The sequence below is a fragment of the Oncorhynchus nerka genome, linkage group LG10 (assembly GCF_034236695.1).
Source record: "Oncorhynchus nerka isolate Pitt River linkage group LG10, Oner_Uvic_2.0, whole genome shotgun sequence".
In the NCBI taxonomy this organism is placed as follows: domain Eukaryota; kingdom Metazoa; phylum Chordata; class Actinopteri; order Salmoniformes; family Salmonidae; genus Oncorhynchus; species Oncorhynchus nerka.
In genome coordinates this window covers 84,391,584-84,415,901 of record NC_088405.1, presented here as the reverse complement: position 1 = coordinate 84,415,901, position 24,318 = coordinate 84,391,584, and the positions used below count along the sequence as shown (strand labels likewise).

General features: G+C 44.2%; 1 protein-coding gene across 7 annotated transcripts in view; it reads left to right on the top strand.

The window, feature by feature from the left end:
- The window catches only part of LOC115136144 (protein Jade-1-like), a 239,888-nt gene that overhangs the window by 190,260 nt on the left and 25,310 nt on the right, over positions 1 to 24,318 (top strand). For all 7 annotated transcript variants that reach the window (XM_029671640.2, XM_029671641.2, XM_065023874.1 and 4 more), the window contains one exon: positions 8,504 to 8,635. In XM_029671640.2, coding sequence (XP_029527500.1) covers positions 8,504 to 8,635 — 132 coding nt within the window. The remainder of the gene's footprint in view (positions 1 to 8,503; positions 8,636 to 24,318) is intronic.

Sequence of the window (24,318 nt, the reverse complement as noted above, 5' to 3'; positions counted from 1 at the left end):
ACAATATTTTCAAATGTCTCTCCAAGTTGGACTGTTGCAGAGGATGAGTTTTTCACACAAATAGCCAACGTATCACTCATTAATATATACGCTATCCTATTCACAGTCACACACAAACACTTACCGACACTGTGTTCAGGCACACACCCACACAACAGATTTTTAAAACAACATGGACAGATGGGTATACACACACCATGGGTAGCCTCAGTGTGAAACACAACCCACCGGGAGGACACAGTGAGGTACCACTCAGGTCCTCTCATGCATGTCCGGCTCCTCCATGTTAGGGGAAGGGAAGGAGGCCAGTGGTAGCTCCACACAGTACAGTACACCCCAGTGCCGCCACACTTCAGCCTATATTATAACCAACATGAGAGGAAGCCTGGCGTGCACGCCGCCCGCTCCACTAAGCAGCGGAAGTGTGGTAAACCATGTCCCCCAACAATAAGGGCCTTCATGGAGGGGGGAGCCGCCAACCGCACAGCTGTAAATGCTGACTGAAGCCCCTCTGCGTTGTGGGACGGTTTCTCAGCAGGGTGCACATGCTACGTTTCTCTCTCTCGCTCTCTGTGTGTGTGTGTGTGTGTCCAAGTAGATGTTAGTGCAGTTTTATATTTACTGAAAGTGTGGTTGTGTGTGAGTGTGCATCCATATGTGTGAATACTTGCGCGTGTGTGTTGGTGTGTTTTCTGTGTGTCTACACACGAACTGGGATTAGAGATATTGAAGTTGTTGACTGAGGGATTTATTGGGTTTACTCAACCTGCCCACCAGGGAAACCACACGCACTTCCCCCTTGCGGTGGTAGGACTGGTTCTGTTAAGTGAGGACGGTTTGTCAGTTTGTTCTGTCAGGTTATGGGATGTTTCTCAGTTTGGTCTGTCAGGTTATGGGATGTTTCTCAGTTTGTTCTGTCAGGTTATGGGGATGTTTCTCATTTTGGTCTGTCAGGTTATGGGATGTTTCTCAGTTTGGTCTGTCAGGTTATGGGATGTTTCTCAGTTTGGTCTGTCAGGTTATGGGATGTTTCTCAGTTTGGTCTGTCAGGTTATGGGATGTTTCTCAGTTTGTTCTGTCAGGTTATGGGATGTTTCTCAGTTTGTTCTGTCAGGTTATGGGATGTTTCTCAGTTTGGTCTGTCAGGTTATGGGATGTTTCTATCATCAAAACCATTAGTCCTGCTAGTGGGGTAATAGAAGCCATTCTGGGTTCAGGTGGCTCGGGAGACTAATTAACCATAAGGCCTGGGGGGGTGTGTTATTGGCCAATATACCACGACTAAGACCTGTTCTTATGCACAACGCGAAGCGGCGTGCCTGGATACAGCCCTTAGCCATGGTATATTGGCCATATAACACAAACCCCCAGGTGCCTTACTGCTATTATAAACTGGTTACCAACATAAGCAGTACAGTAAACAAGTATTTTTGCATCATACCAGTGGTATATAGTCTGATTATACATAGCATCCAGGACCCAAACTACCCAGTTTATAATGACTTCTGAATGTTTTCCACATATGAGGATGTGAATGACCACCCAATTTAGTTTACAATAATGAAATCAAACATTGACTGCAATGTATCCTACTCAGTATTTGACTATGTATACTTTATGTAACTCTATTTAACTTCTGGGCAAAGCATCTGGGTTCCAAATGGCACCCTATTTCTGAAATACTTTTGACTGCAGCCCTGCACTATATAAGGAATAGGGTGCAAACAGTATGTCCCCAAGGGTTCAGCCAGTCAGTAAAACAATTGTAGTTGATCTACTCTCTAACATGAGAGAAAATATCAAATCAAAATGTACTGGTCACGTACACAGTTTAGCAGATGTATTTTATTTATTTTTTTAACACTTATTTAACTAGGCAAGTCAGCTTAGAACAAATTATTATTTACAATAATGGCCTACCAAAAGGCCTCCTGCAGGGACAGAGGCTAGGATTAATTTATATATATATATAATATAACTCAAATATTTGAGTATATCTTTTCATGTGACAACACTGAAGAAATGACACTTTGCTACAATGTAAAGTAGGGAGTGTACAGCTTGTATAACAGTGTAAATTTGCTGTCCCCTCAAAATAACTCAACACACAGCCATTAATGTCTAAATGTCTTAATGTCTAAACCGCTGGCAACAAAAGTGAGTACACCCCTAAGTGAAAATGTCAAAATTGGGCCCAATTAGCCATTTTCCCTCCCCGGTGTCATGTGACTCGTTAGTGTTACAAGGTCTCAGGTGTGAATGGGGAGCAGGTGTGTTAAATTTGGTGTCATCGCTCTCACACTCCCTCATACTGACTGGTCACTGGAAGTTCAACATGGCACCTCATGGCAAAGAACTCTCTGAGGATCTGAAAAAAATAATTGTTGCTCTACATAAAGATGGCCTGGGCTATATGAAGATTGCCAAGACCCTGAAACTGAGCTGCAGCACGGTGGCCAAGACCATACTGCGGTTTAACTGGAGAGGTTCTACTCAGAACAGGCCTCGCCATGGTCGACCAAAGAAGTTGAGTGCACGTGCTCAGCGTCATATCCAGAGGTTGTCTTTGGGAAATAGACGTATGAGTGCTGCCAGCATTGCTGCAGAGGTTGATGGGGTGGGGGGGTCAGCCTGTCAGTGCTCAGACCATACGCCGTACACTGCATCAAATTGGTCTGCATGGCTGTCGTCCCAGAAGGAAGCCTCTTCTAAAGATGCAAACAGTTTGCTGAAGACAAGCAGACTAAGGACATGGATTACTGGAACCATGTCCTGTGGTCTGATGCGACCAAGATACACTTATATGGTTCAGATGGTGTCAAGCGTGTGTGGCGGCAACCAGGTGAGGAGTACAAAGACAAGTGTGTCTTGCCTACAGTCAAGCATGGTGGTGGGAGTGTCATGGTCTGGGGCTGCATGAGTGCTGCCGGCAGTGGGGATCTACAGTTCATTGAGAGAACCATGAATGCCAACATGTACTGTGACATACTGAAGCAGAGCATGATCCCCTCCCTTCAGAGACTGGGCCGCAGGACAGTATTCCAACATGATAACGACCCCAAACACACCTCCAAGACGACCACTGCCTTGCTAAAGAAGCTGAAGGTAAATGTGATGGACTGGCCAAGCATGTCTCCAGACCTAAACCCTATTGAGCATCTGTGGGGCATCCTCAAACGGAAGGTGGAGGAGTGCAAGGTCTCTAACATCCACCAGCTCCGTGATGTCGTCACAGAGGAGTGGGAGAGGACTCCAGTGGCAACCTGTGAAGCTCTGGTGAACTCCATGCCCAAGAGGGTTAAGGCAGTGCTGGGAAATGATGGTGGCCACACAAAATATTGACATTTTGGGCCCAATTTGGACATTTTCACTTAGGGGTGTACTCACTTTTGTTGCCAGCAGTTTAGACATTAATGGCTGTGTGTTGAGTTATTTTGAGGGGACAGCAAATTTACACTGTTATACAAGCTGTACACTCACTACTTTACACTGTAGCAAAGTGTCATTTCTTCAGTGTTGCCACATGAAAAGATATACTCGAATATTTGCAAAAATGTGAGGGGTGTACTCACTTTTTTGATATACTGTATGTATATATATATATAAAGACATCACAACAATAGAGACTTAAGACAACAACATAGCAAGGCAGCAACACATGAAAACACAGCATGGCAGCAACACAACATGACAACAAGATGGTAGCAACATAACATAGTAGCAGCACAAAACATGGTACAAGCATTATTGGGTACAGACAACAGCACCAATGGCAAGAACGTAGTGACAACAATACATCATGCAATGCAGCCACAACTGTCAGTAAGAGGAACCCATGATTGAGTCTTTGAATGAAGAGATTGAGATAAAACTGTCCTGTTTGAGTGTTTTCTGCAGCTCGTTCCAGTCGCCAGCTGCAGCGAACTGAAAAAAGCGACCCAGGAACGTGTGCGCTTTGGGGATCTTTAACAGAATGTGACTGTCAGAACAGGTGTTTTATGTGGAGGATGAGGGCTGCAGTAGGTATCTCAGATAGGGGGGAGTGAGGCCTAAGAGGGTTTTATAAATAAGCATCAACCAGTGAGTCTTGTGACGGGTATACAGTGATGACCAGTTTACAGAGGAGTATAGAGGGCAGTGATGTGTCCTATAAGGAGCATTGGTGGCATATCTGGCTCGCAGTCGGAGTTCCAATTAATTTGAAAGGTGTTCGATGTGGTTGAGGTCAGGACTCTGCAGGACAGTCAAGTTCTTTCACACCGATCTCGACAAACCATTTCTGTGTGGACCTCGCTTTGTGCATGGGGGCATTGTCATGCTGAAACAGGAAAGGCCTTCCCCAAGCTGTTTCCACAAAGTTGGAAGCACAGAATTGTCTAGAAAGTCACTATATGCTGCAGCATTAAGATTTCCCTTCACTGGAACTAAGGGAAACATTTACATTTACATTTAAGTCATTTAGCAGACGCTCTTATCCAGAGCGACTTACAAACCTCCTCCACCGAACTTTACAGTTGGTACCATGCATTCAGGAAGGTAGCATTCTCCTGGCATCTGCCAAACCCAGATTCGTCTATCAGACTGCCAGATGGTGATTCATCTCTCTATGCGTTTGCACTGCTCCAAAGTCCAATGATGGCGAGCTTTACACCACTCCAGCTGACGCTTGGCATTTCGCATGGTGATCTTAGGCTTGTGTGCGGCTGTTCGGCTATGGAAACCCATTTCATGAAGCTCCCGGCGAACAGTTTTTGTGCTGAACTCGGTAGTGAGTGTTGCAACCGAGGACAGACTATTTCTACGTACTTTAGCACTCTGTGGTCCCGTTTTGTGAGCTTGTGTGATCTACCACTACACGGCATTTATGGTTGACCAGGGCAGTTCTAGCAGGGCAGAAATTTGGCCAACTGACTTGTTGGAAAGGCCATTCTACTGCCAATGTTTGTCCAATTGGTAGTTACAGTCTTGTCACGTCGCTGTAAGTCCCGTACGGACTCGGGAGAGGCGAAGGTCGAGAGCCGTGCGTCCTCCGAAACACAACCCAGCAAAGCCGCACTGCTTCTTGACACAATGCACGCTTAACCCAGAAGCCAGACGCACCAATTTGTCGGAGGTAACACAGTAAACCTGGCGACCGTGTCAGCGTGCATGCGCCTGACCCGCCACAGGAGTCGCTAGAGCGCGATGTGACAAGACATCCCTGCCGGGCAAACCTTCCCCTATCCAAGACAATGTCGTCTCATGGGTCTCCCGGTTGCAGCTGGCTGTGACACAGCCCAGTATCGAACCAGTATCTGTAGTAACGCAGCTAGCACTGCGATGCAGTGCCTTAGACCGCTGCACCACTCGGGAGGCCCTGTGTGCTTGATTTGCTACACCTGTCAGCAACGGCTGTGGCTGAAATAGCCAAATCCACTCATTTGTATATATAGTGTATGTATATGTCAAGAATCGAGTATATAAATAAATATACGGTGTGTATAGCAGTGTAACTACAATGCAATGTACAGTTGTAGAAATATTAGCATGAGCTATGTCGAAAATACAGTATTTAAATACACAGTATACAGTGATTTTCGGAAAGTATTCCAAAAGTATTACCCCTTGACATTTTTACACATATTGTTACGTTACAGCCTTATTCTAAAATTAATTAAATTGTTTTTTCCCCTCATCTACATACAATACCCCATAATGACAAATAAAAAACTGTTTTTTAGAAAATTTAGCAAAAAAAAAAAAATGATAGTACATTTACATAAATATTCAGACCCTTTACTCAGTACTTTGTTGAAGCACCTTTGGCAGTGATTACAGCCTTGTGAGTCTTCTTGGGTATGACGCTATAAGCTTGGCAAGGGGTTGAATACTTTCTGAATGCACTGTAGGATGAGCCATGACTTGAATGCAGTATATACACTGAGTAGTGATGCAGCCATATGACATTTTTGGTCGATACCGATATCCAATATTTTCCTTATACCAATAACAGATATTTAAAATTTTAGAGGCCTTTTAAGTATTCCAGTACAGTTAAATAGTTAACACACACACATTGACGCAGCAGTCTAAGGCACTGCATCTCAGTGCAAGAGGTGTCACTACAGTCCCTGGTTTGAATCCAGGCTGTATCACATCTGGCCGTGATTGGGAGTCCCATAGGGCGGCGCACAATTGGCCCAACGTCGTCCGGGTTTGGCCAGGGTAGGCCGTCATTGTAAATAAGAATTTATTCTTAACTGACTTGCCCAGTTAAATAAAGGTTACACACACACACCACACTGACAAAAAAAGTTATTTTGTTGGCATTTACGTATGTCCCCATTACCAGTAAATATAATCAAAACCTATTTCTTTCACTTGCTTGCTGTGCTGTTTTGTTGTTCATTTGTTCAGTCGTTTCATCCTCAACCAGGATTTCTATGTAACTCCTTTTGTGTCTTTGGATGTCAAAAAAGATACACGTCAAATAACACTAATTGTCTTGTCAAATAAGCTTGTTGACCAATATGAGTGCACGTCACATAAGAATTTAACACGTTCACACATTTTTTACCTAGTTATTACACATTGATTACACTATCACTCGTATTTCATATGTCAACGATTCATCTATACATATACTATGATGCTGGTAAAGTTGTCTCGCGCACCTACAGTGCTGGTCATTAAAAAAAGCTAGCTAGCTCATGGATGCAAACAATGTTCTTCCCCAAAAACATAGCAAAACAACATTGTCTGGTTCAGTAGCTATCGTTAGCTAGCTAACTATATAGCTAGGTGTCATCATCTAAAATAACCCTAATTTATCAGACAGCTCTTATTTGATGAATGGTGGTCAACCCATCTATGTGAAGCTAGCCACAATAAGGATTCGCCACAAGAGTGGACTTTCCGGTTAGTCTTCAAAATATAAGTATGTCATTGACAGTGATGCAAATCAATACAGATAGTAGAATTCTGCCAGAATTGAAACGATCCTGCTAAACGAGTTTGGAATGTTATTTAAAATCAACAAAAGACAATAATTTGTTCATTTGACAAAAATCTGTTGAAATCACACTGGATGTATTATACTTTAGAATTGCATTGGGGCAAACTTATTTCACTGTACAGCCGTACCTATGGATTGTGGATCAATGACATGGGATATCAGTCTACTCAGTGATACCCAGAGAACATTAGCATTGTAGCTCTTATTGCAGGACTCTGAAACAACTTTGAATTGAGACACATTTATTGTCAACCTATGTGTATTGAACACTATTCCCGAGGAAAAACAATACTGTGTGGATGTTTTGGAGTCTGATAAATCTGTCGAGGACGTTGGGAAAAAATATATTGGGTATTGAGTAGACTGACACCCCATTACATTGATCCCCAATCTTTAGGTAAAGCTATACAGTGCAATATGAATGCCAATACACACAATAGGCTGACTGGGGAGGTGATTTCACACAGTCACAGTCCCGCGTTAAGAGCTACAACGCTAGTATTTGCGTTAATTCTTCACATTTGTGTTCTGTGGGTGTCACTGAGTAGTCTTAACTGACTTGCCTAGTTAAATAAAGGTAAAATAAAATAAAAATGGTCAAATAGTGTTATTTGATGTGTAATTTTCTTGGCACGCAAAGACCCAAACAGCATTCCATAGTATGTTGTGAAGCTAATAGCAGTGACGCTATTACTGTGTAACTCCGGTAGGGCAACATCTGAACAATAGCGCACTTGGTAATGTTAGTGTATACCAGTGCCTGACCAGTTGCCAAAGCCAACATCACCCACGGCATAGAACAGTTGATTGTCAAGGGCAATAAATTCCATTATCTTCAGTTGCAACTCCACTTTGTCCCTGTACTGTTGTTTTTCTTCTTTGATTGCCTTACGGAGGTCATAGCTGGTCTGTTTGTATGCACCCATGTTCCCAGTCACCTTGCCGTGGTTAAATGCGGTGGTTCATCCTTTCAGTTTTGCGTGAATGCTGCCATCTATCCACGGTTTTTGGTTTGGATAAGTTGTATTCGTCACAGTGGTAACAACATCCTCTATACACTTCCTGATGAACCCAGTCGCTGAGTCAGTGTATACGTTGATACTATTCCCAGAGGCAACCCAGAACATTTCCCAGTCCACGTGCTCAAAACAGTCTTGAAGCATGAATTCCGATTGGTCAGACCAATGTTGAACAGTCCTTACCACTGGTGCTTCTTGGTTAAGTTTCTGCCTATAGGCGGGAAGAAACAGGATGAAGGCGTGTTCTGGTTTAAGGAAAGGTGGGCGGGTGTAGGCCTTGTAGCTGTCCGAGAAGGGACAGTAACAATAGTCAAGTGTGTTCTCTTCGTGTGTAGCACAGGAGATGTGTTGATAGAATTTCAGGGAGTGCTTTCCTCAAATATCCTTTATTAAAGTCACCCACTACAATAAGTCCTAGGAGAGGCCTGCTCTTGCCTCTCTCTAACATCATGCATGGCTGCACTGTAATGTTGCTCTATATCCTCTGCAGAGAAAACCATGAAGGGGCAGAAGGGAAAGCAGAACGGGGTGAAGGAGAGGGGGAAGGAGCGGCGGAAAAGCAGTCCAGAGAAGAAGAATGAGAGGTGGAAGTGTGAGAATGGATCCCTCCTGAAACAGCTAGGTACGTCTGACACACCACAAGGGGGGGGGGGGTCTGTGTTTGTATGTAGTGTGAGTTTCCAGATGAGTTATTGACTTATGTAATACCCACTCACTCGCCCCCCCCTCCCCTTTGGGGAGTAGAGGAGAGTCCAGTCTCACACCATCTACATCCTCCTCCCGATTCACCACCCTTCACTGGAAGTGTGTACTTGCACACTCCATGTCATGGATTAACAATGGTGGAAACTCCCCCCTGACAATGCTTCCACCAATCCAATCATTTCAAATCCATGATTGGGAGTGTGCAGGTGCACATCTCTGGAGACCAGAGGAGAATCTCAATTGCATACTCCTTGCGTCCTCTCTCGCCTCCTTCTCAAAACCCATTGGATTAGAAAGCCAGAGGTCCCTCCCCTCTGACCTTCTCATCCAATGGGTTTTCAGTAGTGTTGCACTGTATACCAAAACTTCTGTACCTTTTCGATACTAGAACATGAAAAACGGTTCGGTACTAGAATTTTTTACTTTTGGTACTCCTGTCTGTGTTTCATGTCATGTACCGATTGAGAGGATCGAGTCCTTGTAGTAATTTGTCTGAATCTTATCAAGAGGGCAGTAGCTAGCCAGGCTGCCCCGCATGCAGCTGACACAGTGCAAGCCACTTTTGTGAAGAAAGTGCGAGGAGAGAGAGAACGCTAACAGCATGGCGAAAACATCGTACCTCCATATCCGCATCTTGACAAAACTGTCTCCAGAAGTGAACTATGGTAATACTTTCCTTATAGAGCATAGGAGGGACAGCCCACTGACAGCCCCTTATAGAGGGACAGCCCACTGACAGCCCCTTATAGAGGGACAGCCCACTGACAGCCCCTTATAGAGGGACAGCCCACTGACAGCCCCTTATAGAGGGACAGCCCACTGACAGCCCCTTATAGAGGGACAGCCCACTGACAGCCCCTTATAGAGGGACAGCCCACTGAAACAACTAAGCAAAAGGTGTTACAAAGCAGATCAGTGCAATTCCAAAACCACATTTGTAAAAAAAAAAATCTGTATTTGTTACATGCGCCAAATAGACTTAATTGTGAAATGCTTGCTTATGAGCCCCTCCCAACAATGCAGAGCTAAAAAGTCATACAAATAATCCACAACAATTCCACAGACAATTCCTTCGACCTCATGGCTTGATATTTGCTCTTACATGCACTGTCAACTGGGGGAACTTATATAGACAGGTGTGTTTCTTTCCAAACCATTTGAATTTACCACAGGTGAACTCCAATCAAGTTTAGAAACATCTCAAGGATGATAAATGGAAACAAGATGCACCTGAGCTCAATTTCGATACTCAAAGCAAAGGGTCTGAATACTTATGTAAATAAGGTATTTCTATTTTTTATATTTGATAAAATTTCTAAAAACCTATTTTCACTTTGTCATTATGGGTTATTGTGTGTAGATTGATGAGGAATTTTTTTTATTTAATAAATTTTAGAATAATGCTCTAAAGTAAAAACAAAATGTGGAAAAACTCAGGTGGTCTGAATACTTTTTCCCGAATGCACTGGATTCTGGATTTGGGGACTGTGAAAAGACCCCTGGTGGCATGTCTGGTAGGGTAAGTGTGTGTCAGAGCTGTGTGTAAGTTGATATGCAAAAGATTTAGAATTTTCAGCACATTGCATCACTTATTTTTATGAAGAAACAGTCAGTCTCTCCTCAACTCTTAGCCAAGAGAGACGGACATGCATAGTGTTTATATTAGCCCTCTGATTACAGTGAAGAGCAAAACGTGCCGCTCTGATCTGGGTGTTTTATTTTTGAAAGAATTTGAGTATAGAATAGAATACATTCTAGTTATTATTTTAGTTGTTCAACCAGTTATCAACATATTGTTCAATGTTTAAAAAAATAAAGCCCAGTAGTTGTTCTGTGACTTTAGCTAATACACTTTTTTATGGTATCGAGTATCGTTTTTGATATCAAGTATAGTTTTGGTATTGAATATTGGGATACTAAACCTGGTATCTGCATTGAAGTCAAAATTCTGGTATCTTGACAACACTAGTTTTGAGAAGGAGGTGAGGAGAGAGGATGCGAGGAGTGTGCAATTGAGATTCTCCCTACTATATCAGGGTCCAAACTCTCCCCAGCTGATGATCATGATGAAGATGCTTTGTCCTACAGCGACACATATCCAACAAGAAGCATCCTTCATTCCCAGCGATTCCTATGTGACTGGACCCTTTGTGGGTGGAGCCTTTGTAACAATAGCAAAGAAGAATCATGTCCCACGTGTCCACATAGCCTACAGTGCCTTTGGAAAGTATTCAGACCCCTTGACTTTTTCCACAAAAAAATGTTACAGCCTTTTCCTAAAATGTATTAAATAAAACAAATTCCTCAGCAATCTACACACAATACCCCATAATGACAAAGCGAAAACATTTTTTATTTTATTTTAGTAAATGTGTTAAAAAACTAAAACATGAATACCTTATTTACATAAGTATTCAGATCCTTTGCTATGAGACTTGAAATTGAGTTCAGGTGCATCCTGTTTCCATTGATCATCATTTACTTATATAAATGTGATATTTCCATTTACTTTTCTTTTTTCTTTTTTACTGTTTTTTCTTTGAACTTCTGTACTGCCAACAGATACTTCAGCCTTCAGACAGGTCCACCTGTAGCACAGGACACACCTGTAACACCATGACGATAGACAGCAAGGTCACTTACAGTAGGTTGGTCATCAACCATCAGTCAGAAACCAGACAACCATGTTTCCATGACAGAGGACGGTGTGTGTTTATGTGTCTGTAGATCAGAATCAGGTTTATTGTCCCACAAGAGGAAAATCTTGCCACAGCTCGCATACACAAAATATTTAGAAAACACAGCAGGAAACAGTCAGCCATAAATAGCACCCCACCAGGAGGAAGCTACAGTACATGGAATTGTTCATAATAGTCACAGCCCCTGGGATGAAAGTCCTCCTGAAGCTGTGCTGGAGTGAGTAGTCTGGGCTGGACATCATGTGGCAGGCTTTGCACTGGATAGTGCGTTCATTCAGTAGGGAGAGTTTTGGAGCGGGGGTCCAATCAGTTTAAATGCCGTGTTGGTGATCCTTAATAGTTTATTGTGGTGTGAGACTGTCAGCATGTTGCGGTATCAGATACTTCAATAGAGTAGTGATGAGGATGGGCCGGTAGAGCAGCAGAAGGAGTTTTGGTTTGATTAGACTCCTGATGACAAACAGATGTTGTTGTACCGTGTAGGAACAGGTTGACATACACTCCAAGTTTACCTTGACACACTTAACCCCAAATTGCTCCAGGGACGGTGCACTCATTGTGGCTGTGTTTCTGTGTCTTGTGTGTGTTGTTTCTCAACAGAAATGAATGATGGAGTACTACAGGTATTCTGTCCTCTTTTCTTCTTCCCAGACACTGTTGGCTCTCCTGTCGGTTGGAGTGATATACTGTCATTTAGAGATACCAGTTGATTCCTTGCGATGCCAGATCAGATATCGCCAGGGAGAGAGTTAAGCACTTTGCATACACAGAGGGACGGGCTGAGTGGATATTTGCCGAGTATCCACTTGTCCCTCTAGTCAAAGTTGCTAGTGCCTTCACACAAGGGCGACGCCCACCGGTGACCATAGCAACGAAATAAACAAACATTATCGACGTGTGAAAAGTGAATGTCTTATAATTCCATAAGCATGCATAAAAAAGTATTTACATAAGGAACAGAAATGATTAACCCCAAAATACATCACTGACCACACCGCCTGGATAGAATTTAGGTTGCAATTTGGGAAGCAGACACAGACTGGCATCTGTCCACGAGGGCTAAGAATTGCCAGGGACCTCACGATACGATATTATCACGATATTTAGGTATGATATGTATTGCAATCCTCATGATTATATATGTATTGCGATTTGATACTGTGATTTTATTCCAATTTGATGTTCCTAACATATTGCTAACAATATGACTGCTGCAGAGGGACAAGAGAGAGACATGGGAAAACAAGTTATCAGTCATGGAAATAAAGGTGCTGAAAACAAATTGGCTCCTTATTTAAAAAGAAGATGGAGAACAAACTATGAAGGAAAAATACCTGTGTTTTGCTGCACGTACAGCCAACTAGCGCCAAAATAATATTGCGATATTTTCTAAATGATATGATATATCGTAAAAAATGATATCCCGTTATGTAACTGCAGCAATTTTTCCTCCCCATCACTAAAGGTCACCCAGGATGTCAGACAGGACTGTAGAGTCCCTCTGAGTGTTACGTCGTGGAATCGACTTAAGGGCCTTCTGGGTGTTGATATTGAGCTCTATCCCCAGACTGATACTTTGGGAATCATTTTAACACTTAATTTGTGTTTTTTCAGATGTCGAGTTTACAGAGCTCTCTCTCTCTCTCTCTCTCTGAAACTCACTGCTCACTCCCCCCCTCTTTCCCTTGCTCTGTGCGTATGTGGGGTTGTCAGGGCGACGGTTAGCACCTGAAAACAATCGGTAGACTGTAGCGGGGCCTGCACAAACACAAGTCTGGCTCTGCCCCAGCCAGCGCATTCCTGGCCCTACCTAGCTTAGCTTAGCCTTCCACGCTCCCTGGTTCTACCTAGCCTAGCTCAGCCTTCCTCCCTCCTCCCATCTCTCTGTTCCTCCCTACATCCCTCCCTCCCTTCTCTCTGTTCCCCCATCTACCTAGCTTAGCTTAGCCTTCCACACTCCCTGGTTCTACCTAGCCTAGCTCAGCCTTCCTCCCTCCTCCCATCTCTCTGTTCCTCCCTACATCCCTCCCTCCCTTCTCTCTGTTCCCCCATCTACCTAGCCTAGCTTATCCTTCCTCACTCCCTGGTTCTGCTTAGCCTGGTCCTCCCTTCCCTCTGTTTCCCCCTCCCTCCCTTCTCTCTGTTCCCCCTCCCTCCCTTCTCTCTCTGTTCCCCCTCCCTCCCTTCCCTCTGTTTCCCCCTCCCTCCCTTCTCTCTGTTCCCCCTCCCTCCCTTCTCTCTGATTCCCCCTCCCTCCCTTCTCTCTGTTCCCCGCTTCCTCCCTTCTCTCTGTTTCCCGCTTCCTCCCTTCTCTCTGTTTCCCGCTTCCTCCCTTCTCTCTGTTTCCCCCTTCCTCCCTTCTCTCTGTTCCCCCCTCCCTCCCTTCTCTGTTTCCCCCTCCCTCCCTTCTCTCTGTTCCCCCTCCCTCCCTTCCCTCTGTTTCCCCCTCCCTCCCTTCTCTCTGTTCCCCCTCCCTCCCTTCTCTCTGTTCCCCCTCCCTCCCTTCTCTCTGTTCCCCTCCCTCCCTTCTCTCTGTTTCCCCCTCCCTCCCTTCTCTCTGTTCCCCCTCCCTCCCTTCTCTCTGTTCCCCGCTTCCTCCCTTCTCTCTGTTCCCCGCTTCCTCCCTTCTCTCTGTTCCCCGCTTCCTCCCTTCTCTCTGTTCCCCCTCCCTCCCTTCTCTCTGTTCCCCCTCCCTCCCTTCTCTCTGTTCCCCCTCCCTCCCTTCTCTCTGTTCCCCCTCCCTCCCTTCTCTCTGTTTCCCCCCTCCCTCCCTTCTCTCTGTTCCCCCTCCCTCCCTTCTCTCTGTTTCCCCCTCCCTCCCTTCTCTCTGTTTCCCCCTCCCTCCCTTCTCTCTGTTCCCCCTCCCTCCCTTCTCTCTGTTTCCCCCTCCCTCCCTTCTCTCTGTTTCCTCCATCCCTTCTCTCTTTTCCCCCTCCCTCCCTTCTCTCTGTTTCCCCCTCCCTCCCTTCTCTATGTCCCCCCATCCCTTCTCTATGTTTCCCCCTCCCTCCCTTCTCTCTGTTTCCCCCTCCCTCCCTTCTCTCTGTTTCCCCCTCCCTCCCTTCTCTCTGTTTCCCCCTCCCTCCCTTCTCTCTGTTCCCCCTCCCTCCCTTCTCTCTGTTTCCCCTCCCTCCCTTCCCTCTGTTTCCTCCATCCCTTCTCTCTTTTCCCCCTCCCTCCCTTCTCTCTGTTCCCCCTCCCTCCCTTCTCTATGCCCCCCCCTCCCTTCTCTATGTTTCCTCCCTCCCTCCCTTCTCTCTGTTTCCCCCTCCCTCCCTTCTCTCTGTTTCCCCCTCCCTCCCTTCTCTCTGTTTCCCCCTCCCTCCCTTCTCTATGTTTCCCCCTCCCTCCCTTCTCTCTGTTTCCCCCTCCCTCCCTTCTCTGTTTCCCCCTCCCTCCCTTCCCTCTGTTTCCCCCTCCCTCCCTTCTCTATGTTTCCCCCTCCCTCCCTTCTCTGTTTCCCCCTCCCTCCCTTCCCTCTGTTTCCCCGCTCCCTCCCTTCTCTCTGTTCCCCCTCCCTCCCTTCTCTCTGTTCCCCGCTCCCTCCCTTCTCTCTGTTTCCTCCCTCCCTCCCTCCCTTCTCTCTGTTTCCTCCCTTCCCTCTGTTTCCCCCCCTCCCTCCCTTTTCTCTGTTTCCCCCTCCCTCCCTTCTCTCTGTTTCCCCCTTCCCTCTGTTTCCCCCTCCCTCCCTTCTCTCTGTTTCCCCCCCTCCCTCCCTTCTCTCTGTTCCCCCTCCCTACCTTCTCTCTGTTTCCCCCTCCCTCCCTTCTCTCTGTTCCCCGCTCCCTCCCTTCTCTCTGTTTCTCCCTTCTCTCTGTTTCCCACTCCCTCCCTTCTCTCTGTTCCCCCCTCCCTCCCTTCTCTCTGTTTCCCCCTCCCTCCCTTCTCTCTGTTTCCCCCTTCCGCCCTTTTCTGTTTCCCCCTCCCTCCCTTCTCTCTGTTTCCTCCCTCCCTTCCCTCTGTTTCCCACTCCCTCCCTTCTCTCTGTTTCCCCGCTCCCTCCCTTCTCTCTGTTTCCCCGCTCCCTCCCTTCTCTCTGTTTCCCCCTCCCTCCCTTCTCTCTGTTTCCCCCTCCCTCCCTTCTCTCTGTTTCCCCCCTTCCTCCCTTTTCTGTTCCCCCCTCCCTCCCTTCTCTCTGTTCCCCCCTCCCTCCCTTCTCTCTGTTTCCTCCCTCCCTTCTCTCTGTTCACCCTCTCCCTCCTTCATTTTCTCTGTTCCACCTCTCTTCCCTCTATTCCACCTCTCCTCCCCTCCTCTCATCCCCTCTTCAACCCTCCATACCTTCTCCTCAGGTCTCCTGTCTCCAGCAGAGGTGCTGGTGCTGATGCTGCGTCATGGAAACTGCTGGCCTGGGGGTGCTGATGACGCCATCACAGCAGCTCTTCCTGGCCTGCTGGGCACAGGGCTCTAGGGACTAGAGGGGGGAGGAGGAACAATAGAGGGATTGGACAGGTGTTAGATGGCACCCTATTCCCTATTTAGTGCAATACTGTGCCATTTGGGACAGAACGTCCTTATTTTTATGTATGCAACTCGTCTGACAGTTGTCTTGAGTTGTAGTTTTGACGAACAAAAACAGACAATGATATAGGTCATATGCGGTTGAATCAGTGTTCATGCGTCTGGTGTGGCTGTAGCCTTAGGTAGTGGGGTAACAGGAGGATCTAACAGGGGATGGGTCGGTAAGGAATGTTGAAGGTTGTGTTGGTGTGACCCCCTGACACCTCTTTGCGTCTGGTGTGGCTGTAGCCTTAGGTAGTGGGGTAACAGGAGGATCTAACAGGGGATGGGTCGGTCAGGAATGTTGAAGGTTGTGTTGGTGTGACCCCCTGACACCTCTTTGTCTAGTCAAGGTCATTATGAGGAATCAGGTGCAGTAGACTAGAGTGAATCAGGTAGAGTAGAGTGAATCGGGTACAGTATACTAGAGTGAATCAGGTACAGTAGAATAGAGTGAATCAGGTACAGTAGACTAGAGTGAATCGGGTACAGTATACTAGAGTGAATCAGGTACAGTAGACTAGAGTGAATCAGGTACAGTAGACTAGAGTGAATCAGGTACAGTAGAGGGAATCAGGTACAGTAGACTATAGGGAGTAAGGTGCAGTAGACTAGAGGGAGTCAGGTACAGTAGACTAGAGTGAATCAGGTACACTAGAGTGAATCAAGTACAGTCGACTAGTTTGAATCAGGTATAGTCAACTAGAGGGAATCAGGTACACTAGAGTGAATCAAGTACAGTAGACTGGAGTGAATCAGGTACAGTAGACTAGAGTGAATCAGGTACAGTAAACTAGAGGGAATCAGGTACAGTAGACTAGAGGGAGTAAGGTGCAGTAGACTAGAGTGAATCAAGTACAGTAGACTGGAGTGAATCAGGTACAGTAGACTAGAGTGAATCAGGTACAGTAGACTAGAGTGAATCAAGTACAGTAGACTTGAGTGAATCAGGTACAGTAGACTAGAGTGAATCAGGTATAGTCGACTAGAGGGAATCAGGTACACTAGAGGGAATCAGGTGCACTAGAGTGAATCAAGTACAGTAGACTAGAGTGAATCAGGTATAGTAGACTAGAGGGAATCAGGTACACTAGAGTGAATCAAGTACAGTAGACTGGAGTGATTCAGGTACAGTAGACTAGAGGGAATCAGGTACAGTAAACTAGAGTGAATCTGGTACAGTAGACTAGAGGGAATCAGGTACAGTAGACTAGAGGGAGTCAGGTACAGTAGACTAGAATGAATCGGGTACAGTAGACTAGAGTGAATCGGGTACAATAGAGTGAATCAGGTACAATAGACTGGATTGAATCAGGTACAGTCGACTAGAGTGAATCAGGTACAGTAGACTAGAGTAAATAAGGTACAGTAGAGTGAATCAGGTACAGTAGACTAGATTGAATCGGGTACAAGTAGATTAGAGTTAATAAGGTACAGTAGACTAGAGTAAATAAGGTACAGTAGACTAGAGGGAGTCAGGTACAGTAGACTAGAATGAATCGGGTACAGTAGACTAGAGTGAATCGGGTACAATAGAGTGAATCAGGTACAATAGACTGGATTGAATCAGGTACAGTAGACTAGAGTGAATATGGTACAGTAGACTAGAGGGAATCAGGTACAGTAGACTAGAGGGAGTCAGGTACAGTAGAAAAGAATGAATCGGGTACAGTAGACTAGAGTAAATAAGGTACAGTAGAGTGAATCAGGTACAGTAGACTAGATTGAATCAGGTACAGTAGACTAGAGTAAATAAGGTACAGTAGAGTGAATCAGGTACAGTAGACTAGATTGAATCGGGTACAAGTAGACTAGAGTTAATAAGGTACAGTAGACTAGAGTAAATAAGGTACAGTAGAGTGAATCAGGTACAGTAGACTAGATTGAATCAGGTACCTTAGACTAGAGTGAATCAGGTACAGTAGACTAGAGTAAATAAGGTACAGTAGAGTGAATCGGGTACAGTATACTAGAGTGAATCAGGTACAGTAGACTAGAGTGAATCAGGTACAGTAGAGGGAATCAGGTACAGTAGACTAGAGGGAGTAAGGTGCAGTAGACTAGAGGGAGTCAGGTACAGTAGACTAGAGTGAATCAGGTATAGTCAACTAGAGGGAATCAGGTACACTAGAGTGAATCAAGTACAGTAGACTGGAGTGAATCAGGTACAGTAGACTAGAGTGAATCAAGTACAGTAGACTGGAGTGAATCAAGTACAGTAGACTAGAGTGAATCAAGTATAGTCAACTAGAGGGAATCAGGTACACTAGAGTGAATCAAGTACAGTAGACTGGAGTGAATCAGGTACAGTAGACTAGAGTGAATCAGGTACAGTAAACTAGAGGGAATCAGGTACAGTAGACTAGAGGGAGTCAGGTACAGTAGACTAGAGTGAATCAAGTACAGTAGACTGGAGTGAATCAGGTACAGTAGACTAGAGTGAATCAAGTACAGTAGACTAGAGTGAATCAAGTACAGTAGACTGGAGTGAATCAGGTACAGTAGACTAGAGTGAATCAGGTACAGTAGACTAGAGTGAATCAGGTATAGTCGACTAGAGGGAATCAGGTACACTAGAGGGAATCAGGTGCACTAGAGTGAATCAAGTACAGTAGACTAGAGTGAATCAGGTATAGTAGACTAGAGGGAATCAGGTACACTAGAGTGAATCAAGTACAGTAGACTGGAGTGATTCAGGTACAGTAGACTAGAGGGAATCAGGTACAGTAAACTAGAGTGAATCTGGTACAGTAGACTAGAGGGAATCAGGTACAGTAGACTAGAGGGAGTCAGGTACAGTAGACTAGAATGAATCGGGTACAGTAGACTAGAGTGAATCGGGTACAATAGAGTGAATCAGGTACAATAGACTGGATTGAATCAGGTACAGTCGACTAGAGTGAATCAGGTACAGTAGACTAGAGTAAATAAGGTACAGTAGAGTGAATCAGGTACAGTAGACTAGATTGAATCGGGTACAAGTAGATTAGAGTTAATAAGGTACAGTAGACTAGAGTAAATAAGGTACAGTAGACTAGAGGGAGTCAGGTACAGTAGACTAGAATGAATCGGGTACAGTAGACTAGAGTGAATCGGGTACAATAGAGTGAATCAGGTACAATAGACTGGATTGAATCAGGTACAGTAGACTAGAGTGAATCTGGTACAGTAGACTAGAGGGAATCAGGTACAGTAGACTAGAGGGAGTCAGGTACAGTAGACTAGAATGAATCGGGTACAGTAGACTAGAATGAATCTGGTACAATAGAGTGAATCAGGTACAATAGACTGGATTGAATCAGGTACAGTAGACTAGAGTGAATCAGGTACAGTAGACTAGAGTAAATAAGGTACAGTAGAGTGAATCAGGTACAGTAGACTAGATTGAATCAGGTACAGTAGACTAGAGTGAATCAGGTACAGTAGACTAGAGTAAATAAGGTACAGTAGAGTGAATCAGGTACAGTAGACTAGATTGAATCGGGTACAAGTAGACTAGAGTTAATAAGGTACAGTAGACTAGAGTGAATCAGGTACAGTAGACTAGATTGAATCGGGTACAAGTAGATTAGAGTTAATAAGGTACAGTAGACTAGAGTAAATAAGGTACAGTAGACTAGAGGGAGTCAGGTACAGTAGAGTGAATCGGGTACAGTAGACTAGAGTGAATCGGGTACAATAGAGTGAATCAGGTACAATAGACTGGATTGAATCAGGTACAGTAGACTAGAGTGAATCTGGTACAGTAGACTAGAGGGAATCAGGTACAGTAGACTAGAGGGAGTCAGGTACAGTAGACTAGAATGAATCGGGTACAGTAGACTAGAGTAAATAAGGTACAGTAGAGTGAATCAGGTACAGTAGACTAGATTGAATCAGGTACAGTAGACTAGAGTAAATAAGGTACAGTAGAGTGAATCAGGTACAGTAGACTAGATTGAATCGGGTACAAGTAGACTAGAGTTAATAAGGTACAGTAGACTAGAGTAAATAAGGTACAGTAGAGTGAATCAGGTACAGTAGACTAGATTGAATCAGGTACCTTAGACTAGAGTGAATCAGGTACAGTAGACTAGAGTAAATAAGGTACAGTAGAGTGAATCGGGTACAGTATACTAGAGTGAATCAGGTACAGTAGACTAGAGTGAATCAGGTACAGTAGAGGGAATCAGGTACAGTAGACTAGAGGGAGTAAGGTGCAGTAGACTAGAGGGAGTCAGGTACAGTAGACTAGAGTGAATCAGGTACACTAGAGTGAATCAAGTACAGTCGACTAGAGTGAATCAGGTATAGTCAACTAGAGGGAATCAGGTACACTAGAGTGAATCAAGTACAGTAGACTGGAGTGAATCAGGTACAGTAGACTAGAGTGAATCAAGTACAGTAGACTGGAGTGAATCAAGTACAGTAGACTAGAGTGAATCAAGTATAGTCAACTAGAGGGAATCAGGTACACTAGAGTGAATCAAGTACAGTAGACTGGAGTGAATCAGGTACAGTAGACTAGAGTGAATCAGGTACAGTAAACTAGAGGGAATCAGGTACAGTAGACTAGAGGGAGTCAGGTACAGTAGACTAGAGTGAATCAAGTACAGTAGACTGGAGTGAATCAGGTACAGTAGACTAGAGTGAATCAAGTACAGTAGACTGGAGTGAATCAGGTACAGTAGACTAGAGTGAATCAGGTACAGTAGACTAGAGTGAATCAGGTATAGTCGACTAGAGGGAATCAGGTACACTAGAGGGAATCAGGTGCACTAGAGTGAATCAAGTACAGTAGACTAGAGTGAATCAGGTATAGTAGACTAGAGGGAATCAGGTACACTAGAGTGAATCAAGTACAGTAGACTGGAGTGATTCAGGTACAGTAGACTAGAGGGAATCAGGTACAGTAAACTAGAGTGAATCTGGTACAGTAGACTAGAGGGAATCAGGTACAGTAGACTAGAGGGAGTCAGGTACAGTAGACTAGAATGAATCGGGTACAGTAGACTAGAGTGAATCGGGTACAGTAGACTAGAGTGAATCGGGTACAATAGAGTGAATCAGGTACAATAGACTGGATTGAATCAGGTACAGTCGACTAGAGTGAATCAGGTACAGTAGACTAGAGTAAATAAGGTACAGTAGAGTGAATCAGGTACAGTAGACTAGATTGAATCGGGTACAAGTAGATTAGAGTTAATAAGGTACAGTAGACTAGAGTAAATAAGGTACAGTAGACTAGAGGGAGTCAGGTACAGTAGACTAGAATGAATCGGGTACAGTAGACTAGAGTGAATCGGGTACAATAGAGTGAATCAGGTACAATAGACTGGATTGAATCAGGTACAGTCGACTAGAGTGAATCAGGTACAGTAGACTAGAGTAAATAAGGTACAGTAGAGTGAATCAGGTACAGTAGACTAGATTGAATCGGGTACAAGTAGATTAGAGTTAATAAGGTACAGTAGACTAGAGTAAATAAGGTACAGTAGACTAGAGGGAGTCAGGTACAGTAGACTAGAATGAATCGGGTACAGTAGACTAGAGTGAATCGGGTACAATAGAGTGAATCAGGTACAATAGACTGGATTGAATCAGGTACAGTAGACTAGAGTGAATCTGGTACAGTAGACTAGAGGGAATCAGGTACAGTAGACTAGAGGGAGTCAGGTACAGTAGACTAGAATGAATCGGGTACAGTAGACTAGAATGAATCTGGTACAATAGAGTGAATCAGGTACAATAGACTGGATTGAATCAGGTACAGTAGACTAGAGTGAATCAGGTACAGTAGACTAGAGTAAATAAGGTACAGTAGAGTGAATCAGGTACAGTAGACTAGATTGAATCAGGTACAGTAGACTAGAGTGAATCAGGTACAGTAGACTAGAGTAAATAAGGTACAGTAGAGTGAATCAGGTACAGTAGACTAGATTGAATCGGGTACAAGTAGACTAGAGTTAATAAGGTACAGTAGACTAGAGTAAATAAGGTACAGTAGAGTGAATCAGGTACAGTAGACTAGATTGAATCGGGTACAAGTAGATTAGAGTTAATAAGGTACAGTAGACTAGAGTAAATAAGGTACAGTAGACTAGAGGGAGTCAGGTACAGTAGACTAGAATGAATCGGGTACAGTAGACTAGAGTGAATCGGGTACAATAGAGTGAATCAGGTACAATAGACTGGATTGAATCAGGTACAGTAGACTAGAGTGAATCTGGTACAGTAGACTAGAGGGAATCAGGTACAGTAGACTAGAGGGAGTCAGGTACAGTAGACTAGAATGAATCGGGTACAGTAGACTAGAATGAATCTGGTACAATAGAGTGAATCAGGTACAATAGACTGGATTGAATCAGGTACAGTAGACTAGAGTGAATCAGGTACAGTAGACTAGAGTAAATAAGGTACAGTAGAGTGAATCAGGTACAGTAGACTAGATTGAATCAGGTACAGTAGACTAGAGTGAATCAGGTACAGTAGACTAGAGTAAATAAGGTACAGTAGAGTGAATCAGGTACAGTAGACTAGATTGAATCGGGTACAAGTAGACTAGAGTTAATAAGGTACAGTAGACTAGAGTAAATAAGGTACAGTAGAGTGAATCAGGTACAGTAGACTAGATTGAATCGGGTACAAGTAGATTAGAGTTAATAAGGTACAGTAGACTAGAGTAAATAAGGTACAGTAGACTAGAGGGAGTCAGGTACAGTAGACTAGAATGAATCGGGTACAGTAGACTAGAGTGAATCGGGTACAATAGAGTGAATCAGGTACAATAGACTGGATTGAATCAGGTACAGTAGACTAGAGTGAATCTGGTACAGTAGACTAGAGGGAATCAGGTACAGTAGACTAGAGGGAGTCAGGTACAGTAGACTAGAATGAATCGGGTACAGTAGACTAGAATGAATCTGGTACAATAGAGTGAATCAGGTACAATAGACTGGATTGAATCAGGTACAGTAGACTAGAGTGAATCAGGTACAGTAGACTAGAGTAAATAAGGTACAGTAGAGTGAATCAGGTACAGTAGACTAGATTGAATCAGGTACAGTAGACTAGAGTGAATCAGGTACAGTAGACTAGAGTAAATAAGGTACAGTAGAGTGAATCAGGTACAGTAGACTAGATTGAATCGGGTACAAGTAGACTAGAGTTAATAAGGTACAGTAGACTAGAGTAAATAAGGTACAGTAGAGTGAATCAGGTACAGTAGACTAGATTGAATCAGGTACCTTAGACTAGAGTGAATCAGGTACAGTAGACTAGAGTAAATAAGGTACAGTAGAGTGAATCGGGTACAGTATACTAGAGTGAATCAGGTACAGTAGACTAGAGTGAATCAGGTACAGTAGACTGGAGGGAATCAGGTACAGTAGACTAGAGGGAGTAAGGTGCAGTAGACTAGAGTGAATCAAGTACAGTAGACTGGAGTGAATCAGGTACAGTAGACTAGAGTGAATCAGGTACAGTAGACTAGAGTGAATCAAGTACAGTAGACTTGAGTGAATCAGGTACAGTAGACTAGAGTGAATCAGGTATAGTCGACTAGAGGGAATCAGGTACACTAGAGGGAATCAGGTGCACTAGAGTGAATCAAGTACAGTAGACTAGAGTGAATCAGGTATAGTAGACTAGAGGGAATCAGGTACACTAGAGTGAATCAAGTACAGTAGACTGGAGTGATTCAGGTACAGTAGACTAGAGGGAATCAGGTACAGTAAACTAGAGTGAATCTGGTACAGTAGACTAGAGGGAATCAGGTACAGTAGACTAGAGGGAGTCAGGTACAGTAGACTAGAATGAATCGGGTACAGTAGACTAGAGTGAATCGGGTACAATAGAGTGAATCAGGTACAATAGACTGGATTGAATCAGGTACAGTCGACTAGAGTGAATCAGGTACAGTAGACTAGAGTAAATAAGGTACAGTAGAGTGAATCAGGTACAGTAGACTAGATTGAATCGGGTACAAGTAGATTAGAGTTAATAAGGTACATTAGACTAGAGTAAATAAGGTACAGTAGACTAGAGGGAGTCAGGTACAGTAGACTAGAATGAATCGGGTACAGTAGACTAGAGTGAATCGGGTACAATAGAGTGAATCAGGTACAATAGACTGGATTGAATCAGGTACAGTAGACTAGAGTGAATCTGGTACAGTAGACTAGAGGGAATCAGGTACAGTAGACTAGAGGGAGTCAGGTACAGTAGACTAGAATGAATCGGGTACAGTAGACTAGAGTAAATAAGGTACAGTAGAGTGAATCAGGTACAGTAGACTAGATTGAATCAGGTACAGTAGACTAGAGTAAATAAGGTACAGTAGAGTGAATCAGGTACAGTAGACTAGATTGAATCGGGTACAAGTAGACTAGAGTTAATAAGGTACAGTAGACTAGAGTAAATA